The 27866-nt window shown below is 44.1% G+C and overlaps 1 protein-coding gene across 12 annotated transcripts in view; it reads left to right on the plus strand.

The window, feature by feature from the left end:
* Positions 1-1449: 1449 nt before the first annotated feature.
* DIP2A (disco interacting protein 2 homolog A) overlaps positions 1450-27866 on the plus strand; it is an 84946-nt gene continuing 58529 nt past the window's right edge. For 6 of the 12 annotated variants that reach the window (XR_009451779.1, XM_059686765.1, XM_059686769.1 and 3 more), the window contains exons 1-5: positions 1450-1846; positions 14178-14249; positions 19511-19630; positions 25984-26103; positions 27517-27726. Coding sequence is in view for 11 of the 12 variants with exons in the window: in XM_059686765.1 (XP_059542748.1) it covers positions 1756-1846; positions 14178-14249; positions 19511-19630; positions 25984-26103; positions 27517-27726 (613 nt within the window). In the remaining variant the exon portion in view is untranslated. Of the gene's footprint in view, positions 1847-4680; positions 4875-14177; positions 14250-19510; positions 19631-25983; positions 26104-27516; positions 27727-27866 lie in introns of all 12 variants that reach the window. The other 6 variants (XM_059686762.1, XM_059686763.1, XM_059686766.1 and 3 more) reach the window with 4 other exon arrangements.

Here is a 27866-nt window from a genome sequence, read left to right on the forward strand (position 1 = left end):
TTCCAAATCACCCAATATTTAGGCCAGAGCAGTATTTCTAGGTGTGGGGTATGCTGCTTCCAGAACCTAAAGTCCCAACAGTGTCCTGCTTTCTGAATGGTTGAAGGTGCAAGTTGCAATAATTGTCTTTTGTTTTTGGAAAGGATGCACAAAGGCACTACTGACTACTGGACCCCTAAAAATGTGATGGATGTAACCAGTACATGAATTTTGAGGTTTACCTACATAATGTTGATGTAATGGAACAACGTAAACATTATCCAGGGTGTCTAAGTGGTCTTGATGTCTTTGGACTATGAGAAGTAACATAGCCTTCAGGCAAAACTGTATCTTTGTTACACCTAAATGTGAAATATTTCTGATCATCTGATAGGGACAGAAAAGAACACACTCATCAAGTCATTAGCCACCTACATCCAGCACAGAGGCTGTTACCAGAGCTACTACTTAGTTTAGTTTGCAGTAGTATTATCCTGTTATCTTCCAGGATCCTTCCAATTTCTGCAGGAGTCATGCTGGTAACAGATTTTGGGGACCACGGCTTTGCATCCGTTGGATCCCTAAAAGTGGCACCAATCCTCTGCTATCTGGATGTGATATTTTCTGATCTTGGTAGGTATGGGGTTAGTTTCAGAGGGTTCTGGGTGGCCTTTCCTATTGTGATTGCTAAACCTACAGGTCAGGGACTCAATGTGAGAGTAGTGTTAACTGCCCAGAATGTCAATGCCAATTATTCAGTTAGGGACCGGGGAAATGACCACCAAACAGGTCCCCCCTTGCATATGCAGATACGCATCCGGTGTGTATGTGAGGACCAGCTCCCTGGGGATCCTGTGGGCCTTTCTGCTCAGGGTCTGGAGGAAAACAATTAGAAGTTGGGGACGAGATCTGTGGTAGATACGTGCGGGTCAACTGTCCTCGCACTTCCCAAAGTCATCTCATGATCTGAATGGCTGCCCTAGCTCCTCTGTGGTCCGTATTATACCTTCAAAGGCTGTTACACCAAATCCTGAGGAAAACGCCTGGCTCACACCTCCGCGATTACCTCCGCAGCAACGCCACGCCAGGACGGTCATTGTGCCCAGGGTGTCCCAGCAGGCTGCCGGGAACCAGAGGAGAAGCGGCAGTGCGGCACACGCGGTAGGCGGGCTCCCCTGGCCCCAGGACCAGGTGTGGGGGCCACTGCAGCCTCGCCCTTGGGGGGGTTCCCGCGCCAAGAGCCTCAATTGAGAATTCAGATCAGAAGGAGACCCGGACCCCGCGCAGAGCCTACCGGGAGTAACGCTCTCCCGCTTCTCCCAATAGGAGCTCGGAGAGACCTCGCCGCGTCCTCGGGGCCAATGGGAGAGAGCCATCGGTGTTGCTGGGCGGGCCCGGGACTCCCAGCCCCGCCCGCGACCCGATGCGCACGCGCGCTCCCCTCCCGCCCTTCCTGTCGCGCACGCGCACTCGCCGTAGGTCCCTCTGAGCTATCGGGGGCGCGCGGGGCGGCGGCGGCGCTTGAGGTGCTGCCCGCGATCGTGCCCGTGCCCGTGCCCGTGCCCGCGCCCGCGGCGGTGCGGAGCCGCTCGGGCCGCGCCCCTGCCCTGCTGTCCGCGCTGCCCTCCGGGCTGATGCGGGTCGCTGGGCTGAGGGGAGCGACGTAGCCTCCGTCCGCGCCGCCGCTCGGACCCCCGCCCGACCCTGATCCCGGACCCGCCCCGGCTCGAGCCGGCCTGGCAGTCGCGGGGCGCGTCCGGAGCAGGCGAGGGGGCCATGGCCGACCGCGGGTGCCCGCTGCAGCCGATGCCGCTGCCCGCTGAGGTGCGGGAGAGCCTGGCCGAACTGGAGCTGGAGCTGTCGGAAGGTGAGCGGCCCTGCGCGGGGCTCCGCCCGGCTCTCACCTCCGACCCGAGACCCCCGCCATGCTTTCACACCGGACACCCTGCCCCGCCCCTCACCTCCGACCTGGGACCCACGCCATGCTTTCACACCGGACACCCCGCCCCTCACCCCCGACCCGAGACCCCCGCCATGCTTCTCACACCGGACACCCCGCCCCGCCCCTCACCCCCGACCCGGGACCCCCGCCATGCTTCTCACACCCGGACACCCCGCCCCGCCCCTCACCCCCGACCCGGGACCCCGCCATGCTTCTCACACCCGGACACCCCGCCCCGCCCCTCACCCCCGACCCGGGACCCCGCCATGCTTCTCACACCCGGACACCCTGCCCCGACCCGGGACCCCCGCCATGCTTCTCACACCCGGACACCCCGCCCCGCCCCTCACCCCCGACCCGGGACCCCGCCATGCTTCTCACACCCGGACACCCCGCCCCGCCCCTCACCCCCGACCCGGGACCCCGCCATGCTTCTCACACCCGGACACCCTGCCCCGACCCGGGACCCCCGCCATGCTTCTCACACCGGACACCCCGCCCCTCACCCCCGACCTGGGACCCCCGCCATGTTTCTCACACCGGACACCCCGCCCCGCCCCTCACCCCCGACCCGGGATCCCCGCCATGCTTCTCACACCAGACACCCCGCCCCGCCCCTCACCCCGGACCTGGGACCCCCGCCATGTTTCTCACACCGGACACCCCGCCCCGCCCCTCACCCCCGACCCGGGATCCCCGCCATGCTTCTCACACCAGACACCCCGCCCCGCCCCTCACCCCCGACCTGGGACCCCCGCCATGCTTCTCACACCCGGACACCCTGCCCCGACCCGGGACCCCCGCCATGCTTCTCACACCGGACACCCCGCCCCTCACCCCCGACCTGGGACCCCCGCCATGCTTCTCACACCGGACACCCCGCCCCGCCCCTCACCCCCGACTCGGGACCCCCGCCATGCTTCTCACACCCGGACACCCTGCCCCGACCCGGGACCCCCGCCATGCTTCTCACTCCCGGACACCCTGCCCCGCCCCTCATCCCCGACCCGGGACCCCCGTCATGTCTCTCACACCGGACACCCTGCCCCGCCCCTCACCACGGACCTGGGACCCCCGCCATGCCTCTCACACCGGACACCCTGTCCCGCCCCTCACCCCGGACCTGGGACCCCCGCCATGCTTCTCACACCGGACACCCCGCCCCTCACCCCCCGACCCGGGACCCCCGCCATGCTTCTCACTCCCGGACACTCTGCCCCGCCCCTCACCCGGGACCCCCGCCTCGCCCGGGCCTCACCCGGGGAGCTTGCCTGGTCCCTCACACCGGGATCTTTGGGTCCCCGGGCCCCTCCGGTTTCTCGCACCTTTGGGGGCCCAGCGGGTTGCCGGGGTGGGCTGTTTGACCTCTGGCGGGGAACCCGGACAGGAGGGACTGCTCTGCAGGCGGTGGTGGTCCCGCCCGAGACCGCGGGGCCGGGCTTCACGCGCGAGCGTGGCTGTACCCAGGCAGCTGCCGCCGGCTGGGAGCCCATTTCCGCGTGCGTGCCTCAGTTTCCTCCCCTGGAAAGTGGGTTAGAACGGCATCTCCCTCTATGGAGGCACTTAAAACGAGGTTGTTGGCCCGTTAATAGAATTTTCAGAAATTAAAAAAAGTTCCATAAGTGGTGTTTTGCTTGTTAAAAAGACTGGAGGGATTCCGCTTCAGTGGCGGCGGGTGGCATTAGCCATCTGGGTTACCGCTCCCCACGCCTGTGTCCTGATTGTCCTGTTTGATGTCGTTGCTTGAAGAAGAGCACCTCATGTCTGACTTTGTTTCTGAAACTTAAGTGCATCTTCAGCTTTTAGAATCCGTCCAAGTTCATAGCCTTAATATTCTTACTGTAGGTTTCAGGGTGATATGTTTTGTGGTGGTTGGGCTAGTGAATTCTTACTGCCATCTAATAAATACGCACTGGCTTGTACTCACTCATTCATCCTGCCAACCTGAGAGAGGTAGGTGCTGTTGTTATCTTTGTTTCATAGATAATACAACACCTACCTACTGGCAATTGTTTTGAATTCAACATGCAAATTTTTAAAGTTCTGTGGTATGGGACACATTTTATTTTTATTTTTATTGGAAGTGCAGTAAGAAATGGGTAGATTTGAGAATTCTTGGTGATTAGATGCTTTTGGGAAGTCTGAAAAACTCCAAGTAGAAATGGTTCTGTCAGGAACGATTTGTCTTGAATTTGTTATAGCTTTTCTTTTTTGGGTTAATCCTCATCTGAGGATATTTTTCTATTGATTTTTTAGCAAGAATGGAAGAGAGAGGGAAAGTCAGAGAGAAACATGAATGTGAGAGAAACACACCAATCGGTTGCCTCCTGCACCAGGGCCTGGGCCGGGGAGGAGCCTGCAAGCAAGCAAGGTATGTGCCCTTGACTGGAATCGAACCCCGGGATCCTTCAGTCTGGAGGGCGATGCTCTATCCACTGAGCAAAACAGGCTAGAAGAGCTTGTTACAGCTTTTTATCAGGGAAAATCATGTCAGTGCAGTTTAGATTTTATGCATTTGAAATATGTTTTTGCAGATTGCTCCTAATTTTTGTGCCCATGTATTCGTTATTCTCTAATTGTGTGTGTGTGTGTGTGTGTGTGTGTGTGTATTTGAGTACTTTCTAGGAGTTGACGGTTAGGTAAGATTAGATCCTTTCCTCAAAGCACTTAATAATTTGTGTGATAGAACACACACAAAGTACTTCAGTGAAAGAAATGCCTCTTGTCTAATGAATCTATTTATACTTTTGTCATTTTAGACATATGTGGATGATTTATACATATGTATATATAAGTGGAAAGGAACCTGGAAATGTAGCTTAAGCTGAGAAAGGGGGTGAACAAGGTGTTAAAGGAAAGGGACAGCCCAGTGAAGCTGCAGCCAAGGTGAGAGGAGCTCTGGCTTCTGTCCCAGCTCTTCACTGGCCTGACACCTTTCTTTTGGCCCAAATAGGTCAGTGATTACTTGGATACAGTCATGCTTGGCCTTGCTCCCAGGTGCTTCCACACCTTTGATGCTGGCTTCTTTAGTTTGTGTTGTGATTGTTGTTGACATGGGGCCTCTCTATTGTACTTAAAGTTGCTTTGCGATAGGGACTATGACTTAGGGAGATTTTTGGCGTCTTCACACAGTGTCTGGTAAGTGTCCCTGAATCTCCACTGAATTATAACATCTCTTAATTTGGATTTGATCATCTGTAAAAGGAGGTGAACACCTGCCATATTGATGTCCTATAGTTCTTACGAAGATTTAGTCAGATAGTTTATGTGGAAGTTCTTTGAATCTGGTAAGGTTTTATTTATATAATTCAAGGAAGGTGTTAGTAATGAAGCACAGTCCTAAAGCAACGAAAGTTAGTTTCATTGTCATTATTTTCTTTTCATTGTCATTATTTTAATATTTTGATCACATAAAAGTAAAAAGTGGGATTCACTTCGTCCTGTGCCACCTCCTTCCCCCAGTTTTTTTGGGGGGGAGATAAACTTCTAATTCAGAATAAAGTAATGTCAAATAAGATAACTTCACAGTACTCACATTTGTTTGAATGAGATATTGCTTAAAAGTTAGAGTCGAGGCAGGCCTGCATGGCTCAGTAGTTGAGTGTCAACCTATGAATCAGGAGGTCATGGTTCCATTCTTGGTCAAGGCATATGCCTGGGTTGTGGACTCAATCCCTAGTGTCAGGTGTGCAGGAGGCAGCTGATTAATGATTCTCATCATTGATGTTTCTATCTCTCTCTCCCTCTCACTTCCTCTCTGAAATCAATAATAATATACTTTTTTGTGTGAGTGTGTGGAGGGGGCTATCGTAGGCATTCTAGAATATTTGCCAGCATTCTTTTTTAAAATATATTTTATTGATTTTTTACAGAAAGGAAGGGAGAAGGATAGAGAGTTAGAAACATCGATGAGAGAAAAACATCGATCAGCTGTCTCCTGCACATCCCCTACTGGGGATGTGCCCGCAACCAAGGTACATGTCCTTGACCGGAATCGAACCTGAGACCCTTCAGTCCACAGGCCGACGCTCTATCCCAGGGGTGGGCAAACTTTTTGACTCGAGGGCCACAATGGGTTCTTAAGCTGGACCGGAGGGCCGGAACAAAAGCATGGATGGAGTGTTTGTGTGAACTAATATAAATTCAAAGTCAACATCATTACATAAAAGGGTACGGTCTTTTTTTTTTTTAGTTTTATTCATTTCAAATGGGCCGGATCCAGCCCACGGGCCGTAGTTTGCCCACGGCTGCTCTATCCACTGAGCCAAACTGGTTAGGGCAATAATATACTTTTTAAAAAAGTTACAGTTGACACTGCTTGGCAGATTGGAGAGAATAGGAAACTTAACAGACAAAATGCTGCCTACATGGAAGCTGATGATTGATTGGTATCTGAACAATCTGGAAAATCCTGCACTACTTCCCCTCAACCTGTACATCAACAGTGACGAGTTGAAAGTATGTTCCTGCCTTTATTATAACTCATATGTGGCCTTGTTCTTCAACACCCTCACTGGATTCTTGTCATCCACCGTTGTCATTGGGGAAGATTCTGGTCTTAGAATGCACTGATTTCTATCCATAGAGCAGGTTTGCTGACTTTTGTTACGGATTCTGAAGAAAAAAAAGCAAAGCTGTGGTCTTGCTCCCTAACTTTCCTTCTTAGGAGTCTACCTCAAATTAAGATGAGGATGAAGGGTGAAGCTGCACAGAACCCCACTCTTCCCCAGACCCTACCCCTCCCGCCATGAACATGCTCAGAAGAATTCATGTATGTGGCTCTTTGAAGCATATTAGGATGTCCTTGGATGAAAATGAGGTTATTAGAAGTATAACCTGACTTTTTAGGGGGGAAAAAAAAAGAGTTCCCAAATAATGGGCTTTACTATCAAATTACCTTAGATATACCACAACTAATTTTGGTACTGTGCAGTGTCTTGGGGCTATTGCTTCTAAACTGTTTTTAAAATGTGGACAATGGTGCAAGATTTGTTTTTTGGTTTAGTGGCCTGCAGTGGTTTAGAGAGGAAATCCCTACACAATAGGCTACATTTGTCCCACTCCTGTTTCTTTATTCTGGTTAATAGATCGGTTCCCTAGCTTTAACTTTAGTTTTTTGTTTTCCTGAATTCTGATAATACTGGAGCCCCAGACTGTATAGTGTCAAAGGAAAAGGGGAGAAGCTCTGTGTGTGGGTGTAGAGGAAAGGATTTCTTTCACGAAGCTTTTACTCCTATTGAAATGTCTTTAATTTCTAAAATTTGTGATATAATTCTTAGTTTTCCAAATGACAGACTGACATTGCCTTCACATCAATAAACTTTTGCTGTGCTTCCTAAATATTTTGTGGTAAATTAAAGTTCTTGAGTCTAAACTCTATTCATCTATGTCAAAGCCCAGCCCAAGTGCCTTCTTATTTTGAGCCTTTCCTGATCATCATCTCTCATGTAGTTACTTTCTTGAAATTTCTCACCGAACTTGCTCCCTCTTTTGGAGTTCTTGCCTTTTTTTTGTATTTGTTATTTATATAATATATTCATTTATCCAGTAATGATTGCAAACCTGCTGGGTGTTAGGTAATGGTTTGGCTGTCAAAGGTCTGGTTTAGCTCTGCTTCTCCATTGATCATAAGGCTGTGCAAAATGTTGTATTAAAAAAGTATTGCAGATACACATTGCAGAGAAACGAAACATTTCTAAGGAAAGATAGGGTACAGTGAGTCTCCCTCTTACCCCTGGCCTCTATGCAGAGGCAGTGGCCTCCAGTATTTATTTCTTGTGTTTCTTTCCAGACATAATCTGCCAGTGGTTCACAAACTATGGTTCACAAACCTCTGGGGGTCCCTGAGATCCTTTCTGGGGCCTGTGAGAGAAAACTATTTTCAAAATAATTCTAAGATGTCATTTCTGTTTTCCCTGTGTTTATATTGATGGTACAAAAGCAAAGATTGGTAAAACTGCTTGTACCTTAGCACGAATTGTGATATTACAATGATAAATACGTGTTATTATATATCTGTCCAAACTTATAGAATGTATAACACCACGAGTGAACTGTATGGACTGTGGATAATCATGATGTGTCAATGTAGTTTATCAATTGTAACAAATGTACTATTCTAGTGGGGAATGTTGATAATGGGGGAGACTATGCATATTTGGGGGTAAGGGATATATATGGGAACTCTCTGTACCTTGCCCTCAATTTTGCTGTGAACCTTAAACCTCTCTTAAAAAAATAAAGTTTTAATTTAAAAAAGTAAAACACATGCCCTGACCGGTTTGGCTTGGTGGATAGAGCGTCAGCCTGCGAACTGAAGGGTCCCAGGTTCGAGTCCGGTCAGGGGCATGTACCTTGGTTGTGGGCGCATCCCCAGTGGGGGGTGTGCAGGAGGCAGCTGGTCAATGTTTCTCTCTCATCGATGTTTCTGACTCTCTATCCCTCTCCCTTCCTCTCTGTAAAAATCAATAAAATATATTTAAAAAAAAAAGTAAAACACAAGAAAAAAACACCAACCTTCTGGAAAATCTGTAAGCCCAGATGATATCACTGACAAATTTTATCAAACATTTAAAACAGGAATAAAGCCAATTTATGTAGTCTCTCCTATATATTCAACTTTTAAACTTTTTTTTATTATTATGAGGTAAAGACAGTGAAAGTCAGCTTTTTTTAAAAATATATTGTATTGATTTTTTACAGAGAGGAAGGGAGAAGGATTGAGTTAGAAACATCGATGAGAGAAACATCGATCAGCTGCCTCCTGCACACTCCTGACTGGGGATGTGCCCGCAACCAAGGTACATGTCCTTGACTGGAATCAAACCTGGGACCCTTGAGTCCGCAGGCCGATGCTCTATCCACTGAGCCAAACAGGTTAGGGCTCAACTTTTAATTTAGAATAATTTTAGTCTCACAGTTGCAAAAATAGTACATAGAATTCATTTAGTTTTTTTGCAGTACCATCTTATATAACCATAGTACATTACCCAACCATCTTCCATTTTTATTAATTACAAAGGATTATATGCTTATTGTGCTAAAAATTTTAAAGCGTTTAAAAGTGTTTGAAATAAAAAGTGAAATCTGTCTCACACCTACCCAAAGCCAGATAAATAAACCACTCTTTGGGGTAACCAGTATTAGTGATTTGTTGGGCATCCCTCCAGAATATTTTCTGCATACACATAGATATACACACCTACATGTGTGTAAATATAGTTTTGTTTATTTTTACCAGTTAGATCATTTTTGTATATGCATTGTTTTTCAACTTCCTGTTTTTCTCAGTGTGATATCATTAATCCATGTGATATCCACATCCCTGCTCCTCAAATAATGATTTTTTTTGTTATTGTTGCTCTTCACACATTTTTCCATTGATTTTTATAGAGAGTGGAAGGGAGAGAGAAGGAGAGGGAGAGAGAGAGAGAGACATCAGTGTGAGAGAGACACATTGATTGGTTGCCTCCTACACAAACCAATACCTACTGGGCGGGGAACGAACCAGAGACCCTTTGGTGCGCAGGCCCACACTCTACCACTGAGTCACACTGGCCAGGGCAATAACGGTATTTTTTTAAAAAATCTATTCTTTATTGATTTCAGAGAGGAAGGGAGAGTGAGAGTGAGATATAGAAACATCAATGATGAGAATCATTGATCGGCTGTCTCCTGCATGCCCCCTACTGGGGATTGAGCCCGCAACCCGGGCATATGCCGGACAATAATGGTATTTTTTACGGGCCAACAGTATTCTGTAGCAATTAGGTATGCCAGCATCTTTACTTCTTTCTTCCTTCTTCCCTTCCCTTCCCGCCCCCCTCTCCTCCCCTCCCCTCCCCTCCCCTCCCCTTCCCTTACATTCCCTTCCCCCCTCCTCCTTCCTCTTCTCTCCTCCTCCGTCCTCATCTCTCCTCCCTCCTCCTCTCTCCTTATTCTTCTTCTTCCTCTTCCCCTTCTTCTTCTTCAAAGGTTTTCTCCCATTATTTGCTATTACATATACTAGTAGTGTTCACTGCCTGCCCTTGTTTCTGTGACCTTGAGGAGTTCTTGAGCTTTCAAGAGTAGGTTTTGGAAATTATGTTGATGGGTTTGGGGCTTTTGGTGATTTTTACAGTTCTCTGTTGGTATTTGTAGGGTACTGGTTCCCTTGATATACCAAAGTCCACAGATGCTCAAGTCCCTTTTATAAAATGGTGCAGTGTTTGTATATAACCTACACACATTCTCCCATATACTTGCAGTCATCTCTAGATTACTTACAATACCTAATAACATGTAAATGCTGTGTAAATACTTTTTATACTGTATTATTTAGGGAATAATGACAAGGTAAAAAAGTATACATAGTCAATATAGATGCAACCATCATAGTCCTAACTACACAGTGCACAGTAGCAACCACATAACTTTTTTGAATATTTTCGATTAGCTGTTGGTTGAATCTGCGGATGTGGAACCCATGGATATGGAGGATTTGGGATTTTGCATTTGGGATTTTGCATTTGTAATTCCGAGTGAGCTTGGTTTGTGACAGTGGAGGTCAACCTGAGGCCACACATTGTATCCCTACTTAGAGCAGTGATATTTGCCGGGAGCCGGTCCATCCTTGCTGTTTCAAGGGACCTGGCATATATGGCATACGGTTCTTAATATGTTTGCTCACCTTCTTGGCGCTGTGTTTTAACCAAGGTCACCTCTCCAAGAAAGGTTGAATCCCCAGGTAGGGATTTTCCCCTGAAGTTAGGGAGGGAATAAAACCCCTCAACTAAGTGCCAGGCGGGTAATTAATCCCTTTAACTATGAACAATCATGCTTAAACTACATAATCTTTTCTCCCTGGAATGGAGATAAGAAACGCCCTAACCTTTGTAATAGAGATTGATAGGATTGAATCAACTGGTATAAATACAGTTGTAACAAGACAGAAACACTCAGAACTTAGAACAGAATCAAGAAGACAGAACTCAGAACACAGAACTAAGGACACAGGGCTTGGAAGACAGGACCAAGAGAGACAGAGCCTAGGCACAGAACCTACACAGAACGTTCTCTAGAGACAGAAGAACTTCGCTGGCGAGAGCATGCCGGAGGATCCTGGACCGGGACTGGCCTCGGAGCCTGGAGGCGGAGCCTGGCAAGAGATCAACTGAACACTGTCTCCATGCCCTTCCTTCTTCGCTGACTCCGTCCACGCCTTTGGGGACCCCTGGACCCGCTGGGGCTAGACCCTGGCATATGGCGCCCGAACAGGGACCCCTAAGTAAGCGCCCCGCACTCGGGACGGATCGGACTCCACCGTAGGAAGAAGGTGGATAGTCTTCGCTGACTCCGTCCACACCTTTGGGAACCCCTGGAACAGGATTCCCTTAGGTAAGCCGCCCCATTGAGAACCTCCACACTCGGGACGGATCAGACTCCACTGTAGGAAGAGGGTGGATAGTCTTCGCCGACTCCGTCCACACCTTTGGGAACCCCTGGAACAGGATTCCCCTAGGTAAGCCCCCCTCCCCCGTTGAGAACCCCCACACTGGGGACGGATCAGACTCCACTGTAGGAAGAGGGTGGATAGTCTTCGCCGAATCCGTCCACACCTTTGGGAACCCCTGGAACAGGATTCCCCTAGGTAAGCCCCCCTCCCCCATTGAGAACCCCACACTCGGGACGGATAGGACTCCACCAGGGTGCTACAAACCCCCCTATAGAGGATAAGTAGGGTAAGAAGGTGGATAGTACAGAACTTAGATTGAGAAGATGTGCCATACTGAGTCCAAAGAAAGAAGACTCTGTGTTGATCTTTAGATTAAGAAGATGTGCCATACTGAGTCCAAAGAAAAAAGACTCTGTATTGATCTTTAGATTAAGAAGATGTGCCATACTGAGTCTAAAGAAAAAAGACTCTGTATTGATCTTTTAACATATATGCTTGCTAGCAGAGGAATTAAGGTTACTCCCAGTCAGACAGAACGTTTTATACAAGAAGTATGTCCATGCTTTTCTGAGGAAGGAAAGGTGCCGGAAAGGTAAATGTAGAGGCATGGGAGAAGGTAGGCCCAAGGAGCCTTATCCTTAACCCCACTGCAGCCTTTCCACCCCGGGAAAGTGCAGGATTGGCAAGCTCTCCCTGGGGTGATAGATCAGGACTCAGGTAATAGCGGAAAGCGCCAATCCTACTCTTAAAATGGATACAAGAGAGCATTTGAGGTTTTTCTTTTTAATGCTTGCTTTTAAAAAATAAAAAAGGGGGAATTTGCCGGGAGCCGGTCCATCCTTGCTGTTTCAAGGGACCTGGCATATATGGCATACGGTTCTTAATATGTTTGCTCACCTTCTTGGCGCTGTGTTTTAACCAAGGTCACCTCTCCAAGAAAGGTTGAATCCCCAGGTAGGGATTTTCCCCTGAAGTTAGGGAGGGAATAAAACCCCTCAACTAAGTGCCAGGCGGGTAATTAATCCCTTTAACTATGAACAATCATGCTTAAACTACATAATCTTTTCTCCCTGGAATGGAGATAAGAAACGCCCTAACCTTTGTAATAGAGATTGATAGGATTGAATCAACTGGTATAAATACAGTTGTAACAAGACAGAAACACTCAGAACTTAGAACAGAATCAAGAAGACAGAACTCAGAACACAGAACTAAGGACACAGGGCTTGGAAGACAGGACCAAGAGAGACAGAGCCTAGGCACAGAACCTACACAGAACGTTCTCTAGAGACAGAAGAACTTCGCTGGCGAGAGCATGCCGGAGGATCCTGGACCGGGACTGGCCTCGGAGCCTGGAGGCGGAGCCTGGCAAGAGATCAACTGAACACTGTCTCCATGCCCTTCCTTCTTCGCTGACTCCGTCCACGCCTTTGGGGACCCCTGGAGATTTTCAACCTTTTTCATCTCATGGCACACATACATTACTTACTAAAATCCTGCAGCACACCAAAAAATACGTTTTTTGCCAATGTGACAAAAGAAAGATATAAAGTAATAAAAATTTTTTTTTGAAGAGAGGAAGGGAGAGGGAGAGAGAAACATAGAGATGTGAAAGCAAAACACCAATCGGTTGCCTTCCGAATGCTCCCTACCAGGGATCGAGCCATCAACCTGAGCATATGCCCTGACTTGGGAATCTAACTGACAACCTCTTGCTGCACAGGATGACACCCAACTAACTGAGCCACACAGGCTAGGGAAAAAGGAGTAATTTTGATTCGTTCATACTGGATGGCTATTGTTGTGTTAGCTATTGTCATTTTTTAAAATTTGACAATCTAAGGGAAAAGAGGTCAGTGCCCTGATTAGTCAGGTATTGCATTTAAAAACAATTCTTGCGCATACCAGTTGAAAATCGCCTACCTGGGGGACTAATAAAAACAGCTGTTATCCCTCAGACTACCAGAGAAGCTAGTTGTGAGGGTGGGCCCTGGTGTTTTTCCAGAGTCCCCCAGGTGCCTGGGAGCTATGGATGTTGGGTCAGGATTACCGCAGTTCTGTGGTGTATTAGGGAACTTGGCTCTGCTGTTGGCCAGAAAACTTGGATTCAGGTCCCTTTTCTAATAGCTTATTACATTCATGCACTGCTTAACAACGGGGACCCATTCTGATAAATGTGTCATGTGATTTTGTCCTTGTGAGATCATCACAGAGTGTGCTTGCACATGCCTAGATGGTATACCCTACCACACCTAGGCTGTGTGGTACCGCTTATTGCTCCTAGGCTACAAGCCTGTACAGCCTGTTCTATACGACACAGCATGAGATTAAATCAGACACAAAAGAAATGATGCAATTAAGAGATGGTAAATATGAGATGTATGAGACTGCTTATTGGCTATTATTTTACAGTAAACTTTTTCTTTGTAAGTAGAAAACAGAACAGCTTCATTATCCCCCAAAATTCTCTAGTCCCTCTTTGTAGCCAGCCTTTCCTTCACTCCCATCCCCTGGCAATCCCACTGTCTGTTCTCTGTCTTATAGTTTTATCTTTTCCAGAATGTCATGTTAGTGGTATTTTGAGCCTGGCTTCTTTCACTTAGCAATATGCATATAAGATCTATCTATATTATTCTGTGTATGAATAGTTTGTTCCTTTTTATTGCTAAATAGTATTTCATTGTGTGGGTGTGTCATGGTTTGTTTATCCAATCACCAGTTGAAGGACATTAGTGTTTCCAGTTTTTCCATTATAAATTAATCTTTAATTACAATATTTTGGAACTTTAGAAGAAATATAATTCTTTTTCATCATTGTTTTAGGTGACATCACTCAGAAAGGATATGAAAAGAAAAGGGCAAAGCTGCTTGCACGTTACATACCACTTATTCAAGGTAAGCTCAATACACTCAAGTGTTTGTATCAATTATATTGTCTCATAAAAGTTGATTTTAGAACTTAACATTGGTATGTTTCCTATTTTTCCTGTGTTTCCTATTAAGTAGAACTGGGCGAATAATGTGTCTGATATTAAATAATAAAATCCAAAGGCATAGATTATAACTTACAGCTCTGGTTTGGTATAGATCTCATTCCAAAGTAAGATTTATTTTATTTTCATGAATACATAACACGATTATGTTTATGATTATACTAAGGAACAGTTTCTTACTTAGGTTTGAAATAAATATTGTAAAGATGTCAGTTCTTCCCACCTGAGATTGACCTGTAGAGTCAGCACATTCATCATTTCATTAGATTTTTTTTGTGTGTGTATGTAGCTTAACAAGCTAATTCTAAAATTTATATACAGATTTAAAGAGCCAAGGGATTCAAAATATGCTTAAAAGAGAAGAATGAGGTGGGAAGATTTGCCCTACCAGGGTATGAAGAATGAATGTAAAGCATTCATTCATCAGTAAGAGAGCATGACTTGGTACAAAAGTGGACAGCTGGATGAACAGAGCAGAACATGGAGCCCAGGCACAGATGTGCATGTGGCGGACCAGGTTTATGGTAAAGACAGCATTGCAGGTCATGATACTGGCTCAGTTTCTTAGCATGTGTGAGACACACAACATTAGACACAAAAATCAGTTCCAGTTTATGATAGGTCTAAACGTGAAAGGCAAATACTATAGCACTTCTAGGAGATCATAGAGGAAATTGTCACCATCTCGAGACTGGAAGGATTTCTTAAGCCACTAAAACTACCAAAAAGCTGCAACCATAAAGTAAAATATTAGTAAATTGGACTCTGTTAAAATTAAGAATTTTATTTTATCAAAAGTTACCATGAAGAGATTATAGACAAGCCACTGAATGGAAGAAGGGAAGTGTGACACAAATAACTAAAAGCAGCATTGTCCGAAAGAACTTTCTGGGATAATGGAAGTGTTCTGAGGCTATAGTGTCCACTGTACTAGCCACATAGAACTCTGAGAAGTGTGAAATATGGCTAGTAGTGGGAGATTGAATTTTTAATTTAATTTTAATTAATTTAAAAGTTACCAGAAAGTTATCCAACATAATTAAAATAGAAAGAACCCAGTAGAAAAATGGGCTGAAGACTTGAGTAAGCATTTCGTAAGGGAACCCTAATGGTCAGTGAGTAAACGAAAGAGGCTCAACCTCAGGAATAATCAGAAATGCCAATTGAAGCCTAACCTACGTCCGATTGTTGGAAAGGTTTCAGATGGTGGGAGTATGGACAGTTGGTGTTACCTGGTAAAGTTGAAGAAGTCATAGGTAATCAGCAATTCTCCTTCAGGTACACAAGTGCCCTCGAGAAACTTTGAATGTTTGCACTTGTGTTTGCCTGTGCACAAGAGTGTATGTTGTATCATTCAACTGCCAATAACTCCAATACTAACCAACAGAATTCATATAGGGGAAAGCTGAAGACCTACATATATCAGCAAGGATGAAGCCCATAAACATATTGGGGAGTGGGGGTTAAAAGAAACAACTGCAAAGGAAAATAGGCAGTAGAAGTTAAAAACATGCCAAACATGCACTATTTTGGAACCTTTAAGTAGTTGGTAAAGAAGACAAGGAAGTAGTTTTCATTGAAGTCAGCATGCTGCTTCATTGTGGAGTGAGACTGCAGGGTATCCTGAGGCACTTGAGTGTTTATTTCGTTTTTTCTTTTGTTTTAAATCTTTATTTCAGGCTTCTTGACTAAATTTTTTTTTCTTTCTTTATTGATTAAGGTATTACATATGTGTCCTTATCCCCCCTTAGTCCCTCCACCTACACCCTTAACCAATACGGTTGTTATATTGATTGTTTCCTTATAATAATTCTTAAATTGAAAACATGCTTTATGACAGCTATATCAGTGTGATATATTTTACAGTCAGCAACAAAAAGAATAGTGAGGAGTCTCTTTATATTTTGACACTCATTCCTCAGAAATAAAACCAAAACAACCTCTCAGTAAAATTAGACTTTAAGGAAATGATGGAAACATTTGACAGCCCATTTGCAAACATCGACAGCTGCCTTCACACTGGGTGATCACATACTGCAGCGTTTCCATCCCATGCAGGGTGAGACAGGAATGCTCGCTGTGCCCATTCTTAGGCCACTTTGTTTAGTGGCCACTGCCAGTGCGGTGCAATGGGAAACAAAACAGGATAAACATCTTCAGTTATAGATGGTGTTATTTTATACCTTGAAAACTCAGGTGACTGCTTATTAACTATTAAAATTAGTAAGAGATTTGGATTTGATATAAGGCAGATATGCAAGAATCTGTAGCTTTTCTCTGCAAGATTTCTGTTAATAAAAAACACACATTTATAATGGCAATGAACTTTACTTGCTTATTAATACATTTATCAAGGACGCCACAGAACCTATATTGGGGCCATAAAATTTATTTGAAAGAAATAACCAAAACACTAAAATAGAAGAAACACCAATGTCCTAAATGGAAAAATGTAATATTATACAACAGGCAGTTTCCAAATTAATGTGTGAACATAATGTAGGCCAGTCTGAATACCAGGAGCTGATTCCACCCTGCCCCACCCTGCCCCCCAGGCCCCTTAAAGCTTGATTGGAGACAAAAATCACACACCTATGGATGAGGACAGTGGGGGTGGGGGCCGTGAGGGCATGGGGTGGGGTGGGAACCGGGTGAAGGGGAGCTATGGGGGGAAAAAAGAGGAACATCTGTAATAATTGGAACAATAATGATTAAAAAAACAAACAAACTTGATTGGAAATAATAACCCATTTGAAAGAGGAAAGTTCCGAGAGTAGCCAATACAATTTTGAAAAAGAATACAGAGAGAAAGAACTGGCCCTCAAGATGCTAAACCTGACTGTGTACACTTGGTTCTTACAAAAAAAGTGTGTTGATGCGGGGGTTACAAGAAAATCAGTGAAACAGAAAGGTGTCTAGCAATGACTCAGGAGCATTCAAAGTGGGGCAGCAACAGAGCTGGGATCCTCTTCTCCATTGTTAGTGAACATAGACTTCATAAGGACTACCACTCTAAATATGTTTGTAATTATGAGATACTATAAAATTCAGGAGAACATTTCAATAACCGTTGAGTGGAGGTTACAATATAGGAGACCTAGATGTTGGGAAGGAAAAGAAAAACTGGTATAATTGGTTCAATAGAAATGAAAATATTTCAAAATGACTGAGCTCCCTACCACCAGCTCAGTGCAGAGCAGTGTCCCCAGTAGACCAGGGCTTCCTACAGTTCTTTTGAGGGGCTTATTAGCTGGGTGAAATGAATAGAAATTCAGATCAGAGGTAATACGAATGGGCAATAAGCATTATGTTCAACTTCAGCAGTAGATAGGGAAATGAAAATTAAAGTGAACAATTTTTCTATTCTAAAACTTTTTATAGCCTCCATTGCTAACAAGGATGTGGGGAAATGATACTTTCATACATTGCTTGTGAGAGTGCGAATTGCTGTAATCTTATTGGAAAGTTACCTCTTGATATCTGTTAAAATAAAAAATATACCTACTCTGTTATCCATTAATTTCTCAATGGGTTTTGTATCTTTGTTGAATAAATGAATCTATCTGAAAGAATCAGAGTGCCCATAATTTGGAATGTAAGTCTAGGGATGTCCATTTGCATGTACATCAGTTTCCAACACACCTGTTTATAATCCACAGCACATAAAGTTCTGTGCATTCTCAACTCCAATATGAACATAAAGTAATTTTATTCAACCACAAGAAACAAAGCCAGTAGCAATACTGGTTAGTATTGCTATGGATGCACATGTATATGTATGTGTGTGTACTTGACTGGTCAAATTCTGAAGAGCTGAACATTGATTTCCAGAGGGGTTCCCATTCTTTAACGCTAATAACTGACACCCCAAAATGTAGGACTTGAAACCAACAGTGACAGCCTCTTTCTGCTCACATCTGCAGTTTGGCTGGGCTGGAGGGCAGCTGCATCCTATCCACAGAGCCAGAGCCTGTATACTGGGGGGCTCCCTAGTCACAGCTGTGGTGTCAGTGCTGGGAGAGTCAAGGGACCAAGCACAGGGCTCCTGTGCTGCCTTTATCCCCTTCTGTCCCCCTCTGTTCTCTCGTGTCCTCTTCTGTGTTGTCACTGAGAGGACACGTTGACACAGGTAGCAGCTGTGTCGCTTTTCATGACTGGCCTCGGAAGTCATAAAACATCACTCCTGCTACAATGTGTCCGTTGGACAGTCACTGACTACCAGGATCCAAGGCAGGGATAGGCTGCCTCTTTTCAAGGAGCAATAAGGACTGGAGGCGCCAGTAGGACTGAAATCCTGCTGGCTATTTTTATGAGACATTTTGAACCAAAGGCTAAATTAAGCCGATTATTTTGATGATGCACAATTGAAGGCTTTTCTTTGTGCTGTTCTCAAATGTCAGCAAATGAGGACTCAGACACCAGGGGTTTATTTAATGACCCTGTACACTTGTACCCCATTCCTTTACTCATCACATGGTTTCCTGAGGACCAGTGTAGTCAGGGATGGTGGACATGAGAACTGTGGGCCTGGCTATGAGTGTAGAGAGCCATCAGCAAGTTGGGTGTGGAGACATTGAGCAGGTGTCATGGGCTGAGGCAGTTGGGCCTGAGTCTGAGCACTGTGGTCTGCTGTTATCATTGTCATCTGTGCCTCTCTTCTCTTTCTCCACCAATGCACTTATTTTCTGCCTGTGTCTAAGGATGACTGGTGACACTGTCATGATTGTTTAGTGGGCTGTTTCTCACTGAGTGTACTGATACCATGGACAGTATCAGGAAAACTGACTCAGGTCATTTCAGATTCAGGAAATGTTTATGGTGCAGAAATACCCTTTCAAAGGACCTTCTCTAGAGAGTCTGCCTGAGCAGCTGCATGTGTGGTGCTTACGGGGCTCAGGATTTGGCTGTGTGATGGTCATCTTTCTTGCGAATGGGGGATGACGACACAAGCCTGGGCTGGCTGCTGTGAGGAAAGGGCTGGAAGTGGGCATTCATGGCTTCCCCTTGATCTCCTGACTTGGTCTTTGGGGTGCGAGGGCCAGCACAGGGTGCATGTGCTCAAATAATTGTTTTTGGTATAGTGTGTGCTGTTTAAAATGGGCTTTTCCACAATTGGAAAAGCAAATGGTTGACACAAGACATACCTATAAAATTGTGTTTCAGGAGTGGATGCATCCCTTCAAGCAGAGCCTAGGATCCCTGGGCCCTCACAAACCATGGCTGCAGCACCTAAGCAGCAGAAGCCACGGCCCACCAACTCACGGGATGAGCGTTTCCGGTCAGGTAGGGACCAGAGGCAGCAGACCTCTACTCTCTACTCTAAATCTTTGGGTTATTTCTTTCTTTCTTTTCTTTTTTTTTTTTTAAATAAATCTTTATTCAGATTATTACAGTTGTTCCTCTTTTTCCCCCATAGCTCCCCTCCACCTGGATCCCACCCCACCCCCTGCCCTTAGCCCCCCCACTATCCTCGTCCATAGGTGTACGATTTTTGTCCAATCTCTTCCCGCACCCCCCATACCCCTTTCCCCCTGAGAATTGTCAGTCCACTCCCTTTCTATGACCCTGATTCTATTATATTCACCACTTTACTCTGTTCATCAGATTTTTTATTCACTTGATTTTTAGATTCACTTGTTGATAGATATGTATTTGTTGTTCATAATTTGTATCTTTACCTTTCTCTTCTTCCTCTTCTTAAAGAATACCTTTCAGCATTTCATATAATACTGGTTTGGCGGTGATGAACTCCTTTAGCTTTTTCTTATCAGTGAAGCTCTTTATCTGACCTTCAATTCTGAATGATAGCTTTGCTGGATAAAGTAATCTTGGTTGTAGGTTCTTGGTATTCATCACTTTGAATATTTCTTGCCACTCCCTTCTGGCCTGCATAGTTTCTGTTGAGAAATCAGCTGACAATCTTATGGGTACTCCCTTGTAGGTAACTAACTGTTTTTCTCTTGCTGCTTTTAAGATTCTCTCTTTGTCTTTTGCCCTTGGCATTTTAATTATGATGTGTCTTGGTGTGGTCCTCTTTGGATTCCTTTTGTTTGGGGTTCTCTGCGCTTCCTGGACTTGTAAACTTGTAAGTCTATTACTTTCACCAGGTAGGGGAAGTTTTCTGTCATTATTTCTTCAAATAGGTTTTCAATATCTTGCTCTCTCTCTTCTTCTGGCACCCCTATAATTCGGATATTGGTACGCTTGAAGTTGTCCCAGAGGCTCCTTGCGCTATCTTCATATTTTTGTATTCTTTTTTCCTTTTGCTTTTCCGGTTGGGTGTTTTTTGCTTCTTCATATTTTAAATCTTTGACTTGATTCTTGGGATCCTCTTGTCTGCTGTTGGATCTCTGTATATTATTCTTTATTTCAATCAGTGTATGCTTAATTTCTAATTGGTCCTTTTTCATATCCTTGAGGGTCTCACTATATTTCTCGGAGGTTTCTAGAAGATTCTTGAGTAACCTTATAACCGTGGTTTTCAACTCTATATCCAGTAGTTTGCTTTCCTCCATTTCTTTCATTTGGACCTGTTTCTTTGTCTCCACATTTTGGCTGCTTTCCTGTGTTGGTAGAGTGGTTTTCTGTGCTAGGTGTCCTATAGGGCCCAGTGGCTCAGCCTTCCTAATTACCTGAGGTGGACACTCTTGGTGCACCCCTTTGTGGGCTGTGTGCACAGTCTTGTTGTAGTTAAGCCTTGATTGCTGTTGGTATCATTGGGAGGAATTGACCTCCAGGCCAATTGGCTGTGAGGACCAGTTGTGTCTACAATGGGAGAACTTCTGTGCTGGAGACACCCTTATGGGGCAGGACTTGCTTCAGTGGGGCTTTGGCGCTCACTGAGTCTGCCCAGGTTTTTAGGTGGAGAAAGGCCAGGCCATTCATATGCAAAAGCCTCTGTGCACAGCTTGGGTGGGGTTGTAAATTGGGTGGGGCGGGGTCTCAGGGAATCACCAGGGTGGAGCAAACCGCAATGGCTGCCAGTCTGCTCTGCCTCGGAGAGGTCCCGGGCAGCCCTGTGCAGAATAATGACCGCTGCAAGCACCTCTTCGAGAAAGCTGCCCTTACGTTCTGGCCCAATGCCAGACAGTCCAGTTTCTCTCTGTATGAGTCTGGGTCCCCAAATTCTCACCCATAACTGGAGTTCAGAGCAGTCGGGAGCTTGTATCTCCCTCCTGATTGAAAAAGACAACAGCGTACCCAGCTGCCAGCCCCTTTTGCTCGCACCTCCGTACCTCCACACTTCCACACCTCTGCACCTCCTACCGGACTCAATGCGCTTTTCTCTTTCCTTCTAGTTGTAGAATTTCCACTCAGCCAGCCTTCCCATGGTTCTGGATGATATTCGTTTTGTCTTTTAGTTGTAGTTTTAATGTGGTTGTGTGCAGCAGCAAATTCAGGTGTTTACCTATGCCACCATCTTGGTTGTCTCGGTTATTTCTTTCTTACTAAAAATGTCTGCTGAAGAAATTATTTTCACTTGAATGATAGACATATGACATATGAAAAGATGCTCAACAGCACTAGTCATCAGAGAAATACAAATTAAAATTACAATGAGATATCACCTCACACCTGTCAGAATGCCTATCATCAATAAATCCACAAACTGCAAGTGTTGGCAAGGATATGGAGAAAATGGCACTGTTGTGCACTGTTGGTGGAAATGCAAAAAAATTAAAAATAGAACTACCTTATGATCCAGTGATTCTACTTCTGGGTATGTATCTGAAGAAACCCAAAACACTAATTCAGCAGAATATATGCATTCCTGTGTTTATTGCAGTGTTATTTACAATAGCCAAGTTATGGAAGCAACCCCCATGTGCCCATCAGTAAATGAGTGGATAAATAAGTGGTATAGCCAGAACCGGTTTGGCTCAGTGGATAGAGTGTCAGCCTGTGGGCTGGAGGGTCCCGGGTTCGATTCCGGTCAAGGGCATCTACCTGGGTTGCGGGCACATCCCCAGTAGGAGATGTGCAGGAGGCAGCTGATTGATGTTTCTCTCTCATCGATGTTTCTGACTCTATCTCTCTCCCTTCCTTTCAGTAAAAAATCAATAAAATATATTTTAAAAAAAAGAAGTGGTATATATTATTACTCAGCCATAAAAAAAATGAAATCTTGTCTTTTACAACAGCATGGATGGACGTAGAGGGTATTATGCTAAGTGAAATAAGTCAGTCAGGGAAAGACAAATACCATGTGATGTAAAGTACAGCACAGGGATTATAGTAAATATGTATGGTATCAGGTGGGTACTGGAAAATTCCGGGGGAACACTTTGTAATGTTTATGATTGTCTAGCTGTATCCCTGAAACTATTACAAAATAATATTGCATGTAAATTATATGAAAAATAAAATTAAAAAAAATTTTAAATGGCCATTTTGTTTTAAGAATATATAGAAAGATCATTAACATTTTAAATGTTATATCAATAGGATGTGTGATGAAGGGATTTGAGAAATTTTTAATCAGATAATTTCTTACCAATTTAATATAAAAAAACTTTGTTCTTTTCTTATAATCCTATATAATAAAAGCCTAATATGCAATTGACCGAACAGCAGCACAACCGGCAGAACAACTGGTCACTATGTTGCGCACTGACCACCAGGGGGCAGATGCTCAATGCAGGAACTGCCCCCAGCCGGCAGGCCCCAGGCTGGCCAAGGCGGGTGCCAGTGGGGTCTCCCCAATCGCCCTGCCAGTTGCCCCACAGGTCAGCCCTGATCGCCCGCCAGGCCTAGGGACCCTACCCGGGCACAAATTTCATGCACCAGGCCTCTAGTATATATATATATATTACATGTAGTATGAAGTTATTACACCTAGTGTAAGGACAATAATAAAAATCACCTGAAGTCTCTGAATCCCAAGGCAACCGCTCGCAGTATTTCACTGAATACCATCTTCAGCCCTGGAGTCAAATATATGCACATGCATGTACGTAGTCCATGAATGGGATCACATAAAGGGTCTCGTTCCCCTTCTTGTCTTCCTTATTTCCCTGCCCCCATTCTTCCCACTATCCAGTTCCATGTAACTGCTAATGTTAATAAACTGTTTTCTGCTCTTGTGAACTTTATTCTAGTTCTGATTTTTTATTTACTTGAATATAAGACCTTTATCATAAATATGGTTTGCCAATATTTTCTTCTAAGCTTTGTCTTATCTTTGCAATCTCTTAAAGTGGCTTTTGAAGAGCAAAAGTTTTTAATTTTAATGAAGTTTAACTTATTAATTCTTTTAAGTGGATAGTGCTTTTGTTCTTATATCTAAGACATCTTTGCCTAATCCAGGCTCATAAAGATTCTCACCTGTTTTCTCCCAGAAGTTTTATCGGTTTAATGTTTTACCTTTAGGCCTATAATCTATATTTTAGTTAATATTCATGTGAGTTCAAGGTATGGATCAAAGCTTATTTTTTGCATGGAGCATATAGTGTTTGTTCTTTGTGTAAAAGCAGTCACACATGCACGGGTGGCTCTCTTTCTGGACTCTGTTCTGTTTATGGATGTATTCGTCCATCTTTATGGAAAACCAATTTCTTAATGATTATAACTTAATAATTGTTGAAATCAGTAGTGTTAGTTTTCCAAGTTTGTTCCTGTTTTTGATCCTATGTATGTAATGTGTCTTTCTTCCTCTGGAACTTTTAGTATTTTTCTCTTTATCACTGATTTTGAGTGATTTGATTATGATGTGTCTTGGTGTAGTTTTCTTTATGTTTATTGTGCTTTGTTGAGTTTCTTGGATCTGTTGATTTATACCTCTGTTGTGTTGATATTGTCTAGATTTTTAGTTCTGGGTTATTTTACCTGTTTTTGTTTGTTTCTAAGATACTAATCAAGTTTAAAGTGTGTGCTCATAGTCTTTGTATCTATTGTATGGGCTCCTGGATTTGCAAGCACCTTCTCTCCCTCAAGCACCTTCTTCTACAAGAGTAATGTCCCTCTATTTTTTGATCCTTCAAGATGGTTTACTCTTTCTCTGGAAGCTTTTAGAATTGTCTTGTTGCCTTTGATGTTTGTAAATTTTATTTTAGTATGTCTAGGTGTGAATTTTTCATCTTTTTTGATTAGCACGTTATCAGCCATTTCATTGTAAGGTTTTAAAATTTTTTTTATTTTTATTTTTTTTTTAATCCTCACCCAAGGATATTTTTTTCCATTGACTTTTTAGAATGAAGGGGAAAGAAAGGAGGGGGAGAGAGAAGAAAGAGAAACTTTGATGTGAGAGAGAGACATCAATTGGTTGCCTCCTGCACGTGTCCCAATAGGGGCCAGAGACAAACCTGAAAGAGAGACATCAATTGGTTGCCTCCTGCACGTGTCCCAACAGGGGCCAGGGACAAACCTGCAACCAAGGTACATGCCCTTGGTTGGTAATTGAACCTGAGATCTTTCGGTCCAAGGGCTGATGCTCTAACTGTTAAGCAAAACTGGCCAGGGCTTAAATATTTTAAAAACACCTTGTGGGAGAAAAAATGTAAATGTATGAAAGTGGTCTCATGTACTTCTTTTTTAATTATTATTATTTTTAAATCCTCATCCAAGAATATTTTTCCATTGATTTTTAGAGAGAGTGGAAGAGAGAGGGAAAGACAGAAACACATCGATTGGTTGCCTCCTGCACGAACCCTGACCACAGCCAGGAAGGAGCCTGCAACCGAAGTATGTGCCCTGATGGAACCCAGGACCCTTTGGTCCGTAGGCCTATGCTCTGTCCACTGAGACAAACTGGATAGGGCTGTCATGCACTTCTTTTTGTCCTTAGTATGTTTCTCTAGAGGAGCAGGTTAAATCGTTTAGAGTAGTTTATGCTGACTACTGGAGACATATTTAAGTTCATTTGTTTGATCTTATTTTCAATTTGGGGGATTTCTTTTTTATTTAGTTTTCATTTATAAGTGTGAAAAATATTCATATGGTTCTGAAGTCAAATCTACAAACAAAGGAATGTTTGTTTGTTTATTTATTTATTTATTTATTTATTTATTTATTTATTTATTTTTATTGCTTAAAGTATTACAAAGGGTATTACATATGTGTCCATTTTATCCCCCCGCCCTAGACAGTCCCCTACCCTCCCCTATCCCCCAGTGTCTTATGTCCATTGGTTATGCTTATATGCATGCATACAAGTCCTTTAGTTGATCTCTTAACCCCCTACCTCCTGCCCCCCAACCCTCCCCGGCCTTCCCGCTGCAGTTTGACAATCTGTTAGAGGCAGCTCTGCCTCTGTATCTATTATTGTTCAAAAGTTTATAATGGTCTCTATTGTCCATGAATGAGTGAGATCATGTGGTATTTTTCCTTTATTGACTGGCTTATTTCACTTAGCATAATGCTCTCCAGTTCCATCCATGACGTTGCAAATGGTAAGAGTTCCTTCCTTCTTAGAGCAGCATAGTATTCCATCGTGTAGATGTACCACAGTTTTCTAATCCATTCATCTACTGATGGGCACTTAGGTTGAAGTCAAATCTACAAACAAAGGAATATTTAAAGAAACCTAGGACAACATGTGGGACCCACGAGTAGGTACACTCAATGAAAACCATGAGACATAATTTTGTTACTTCATAACCAATATTATAAAAAGTGTTTTTACTGTTTTTTCTATGTAGATGTTCACACTGAAGCCGTGCAAGCAGCTTTGGCCAAATACAAAGAGAGGAAAATGCCTCTGCCTTCGAAAAGACGGTCTATTCTTGTGCATTCATCTGTGGAAACCTGCACCCCACCAGGTACTGATAAATCTGGGTCGGGAATGGCACACAGGTTTTTCTCATGCTTGGTGTCATAACTTCATTTCCCAATGAGTTGGAATATCCTTCTGACCTGTAGTATAGAGCTGGAAAAATGAAGATTAAAAGTGTTTGTATATGTGCAGTATTTTTTACCTGAAAATTTGTGGTGTACACAGTATGGCTCTTACCCAAATGGATAATTGCTTTCTACAGGATATTTTGTGTAAATTTTAGTTGTGTTTTTTTTTGTTGTTTGTTTGTTTTTTAACTAAGATGCTCTTTATGTTCTTTAAGGAAGAGATGAACCTAAAATGAGTACTCAGTGAAATGCAAGGATTTCCTGGATTAAAATTTTTTTAATTATTCACTCATTTATTGTGTTGTTACCAGCCCATAAATGGGAGAGTAGAAGGCTATCTAGAGGGTTTTTTAATTTTACTTTGTTGTTATTATGATTAGAAATGAAACCTTTAAATGGAGTTTCTCTTCATCAGTGGTTTTTTTTAAGCTTCCTATTAGACTGTCCCACGGTGTTGGTTTAATGACTTCAGATCCATGCACTTCTGCTGCCTATTTTGTTATATAAGTTTTGAAACTGGTGACTAAAAGCCAAACACCAGATTTACAAGATAATGTAGTGGTTCTGGTAATGTTTACTTGATAAAAAAGAAAAAGTTTTTACTGTTGAAAAAAATCTTAGAAATGGCTGTCAAATTATTCTTTCTACTAAGTATAATTGTAGATACTACCCAGTTTTTGAAGAACTTTAAAATAATTGTGAAACCTATAATAAAATGCAGTCATGCAGACTTGATAGACCCTTATTCCCAGTTAATTTTATTGACTGAAGCAGTTATTTTGGGGAAGGAATTCTTTCCAGAGCTCATTCCTACCGTGCAAGCACGTCAAACTCCCGGCTGGCAGGCTGCATGCCTTGTTTATTTAACATGCTTGCGATGCAGGTGAATATGGTAAGGCCTGGAGGTGTGGTGCAGCCTCCACAGCCCCTCACCTTAAGAGTTGAGCTCACCCTTCCCTGTGGGGTACCCAGCCATGTGAAGGTGGTGTGGGGCTTGGAGTCTCCTTTGATATTTGGGACCCCACCAAGGGATGTGCTGAAGCCATTTAGGAATTGGGCCTGTCTTCACTCCCAGTGTATTGTGTCCTGAGACTAACTCCTCTGGGAGAGGCTGGGGTCATGAAGCCAGCTTTCCCAGATAGGGTCCTGTGGATTTTACAGTTGGTTGATGCGGGCCCTTCTAGATTGAGGTGACCTTTGAGATGACCCCTTGGTCACGTGTGGGCACAGCTGTGCAGTGCAGGCTGGGAGGCCCAAGTGCTAGTGTGGAAACGTGCTCTCCTTGGTGACCCATACCTACATCATGCCTGTCGTCATTATTTTAACCACAGACACGTCATCTGCCTCAGAAGATGAGGGCTCTTTACGGCGACCCGGGCGACTTACCTCCACTCCGCTACAGAGCCATTCCAGCGTCGAGCCCTGGCTCGACCGGGTCATTCAGGGCTCCTCCACCTCATCCTCCGCATCTTCCACCTCATCTCACCCGGGAGGGAGACCTGCCGCCGCACTCGCAGGCCTTGTGGCCCACGCCCACATAGGTTAGTAACAGCTGCTGTGGCCCCTCTAGGGCAGGGGTACCTCTACACTCATCAAGACCCAACTTCTCCTTTTCCTCTGGAAAATGGCTTTTGGTAACAAAAGTGGTTCTTGATGCTTCTGTGGTTTAGTGATCCCAGAT

This window comes from Myotis daubentonii, chromosome 3 (genome assembly GCF_963259705.1).
Source record: "Myotis daubentonii chromosome 3, mMyoDau2.1, whole genome shotgun sequence".
Taxonomy (NCBI): Eukaryota; Metazoa; Chordata; class Mammalia; order Chiroptera; family Vespertilionidae; genus Myotis; species Myotis daubentonii.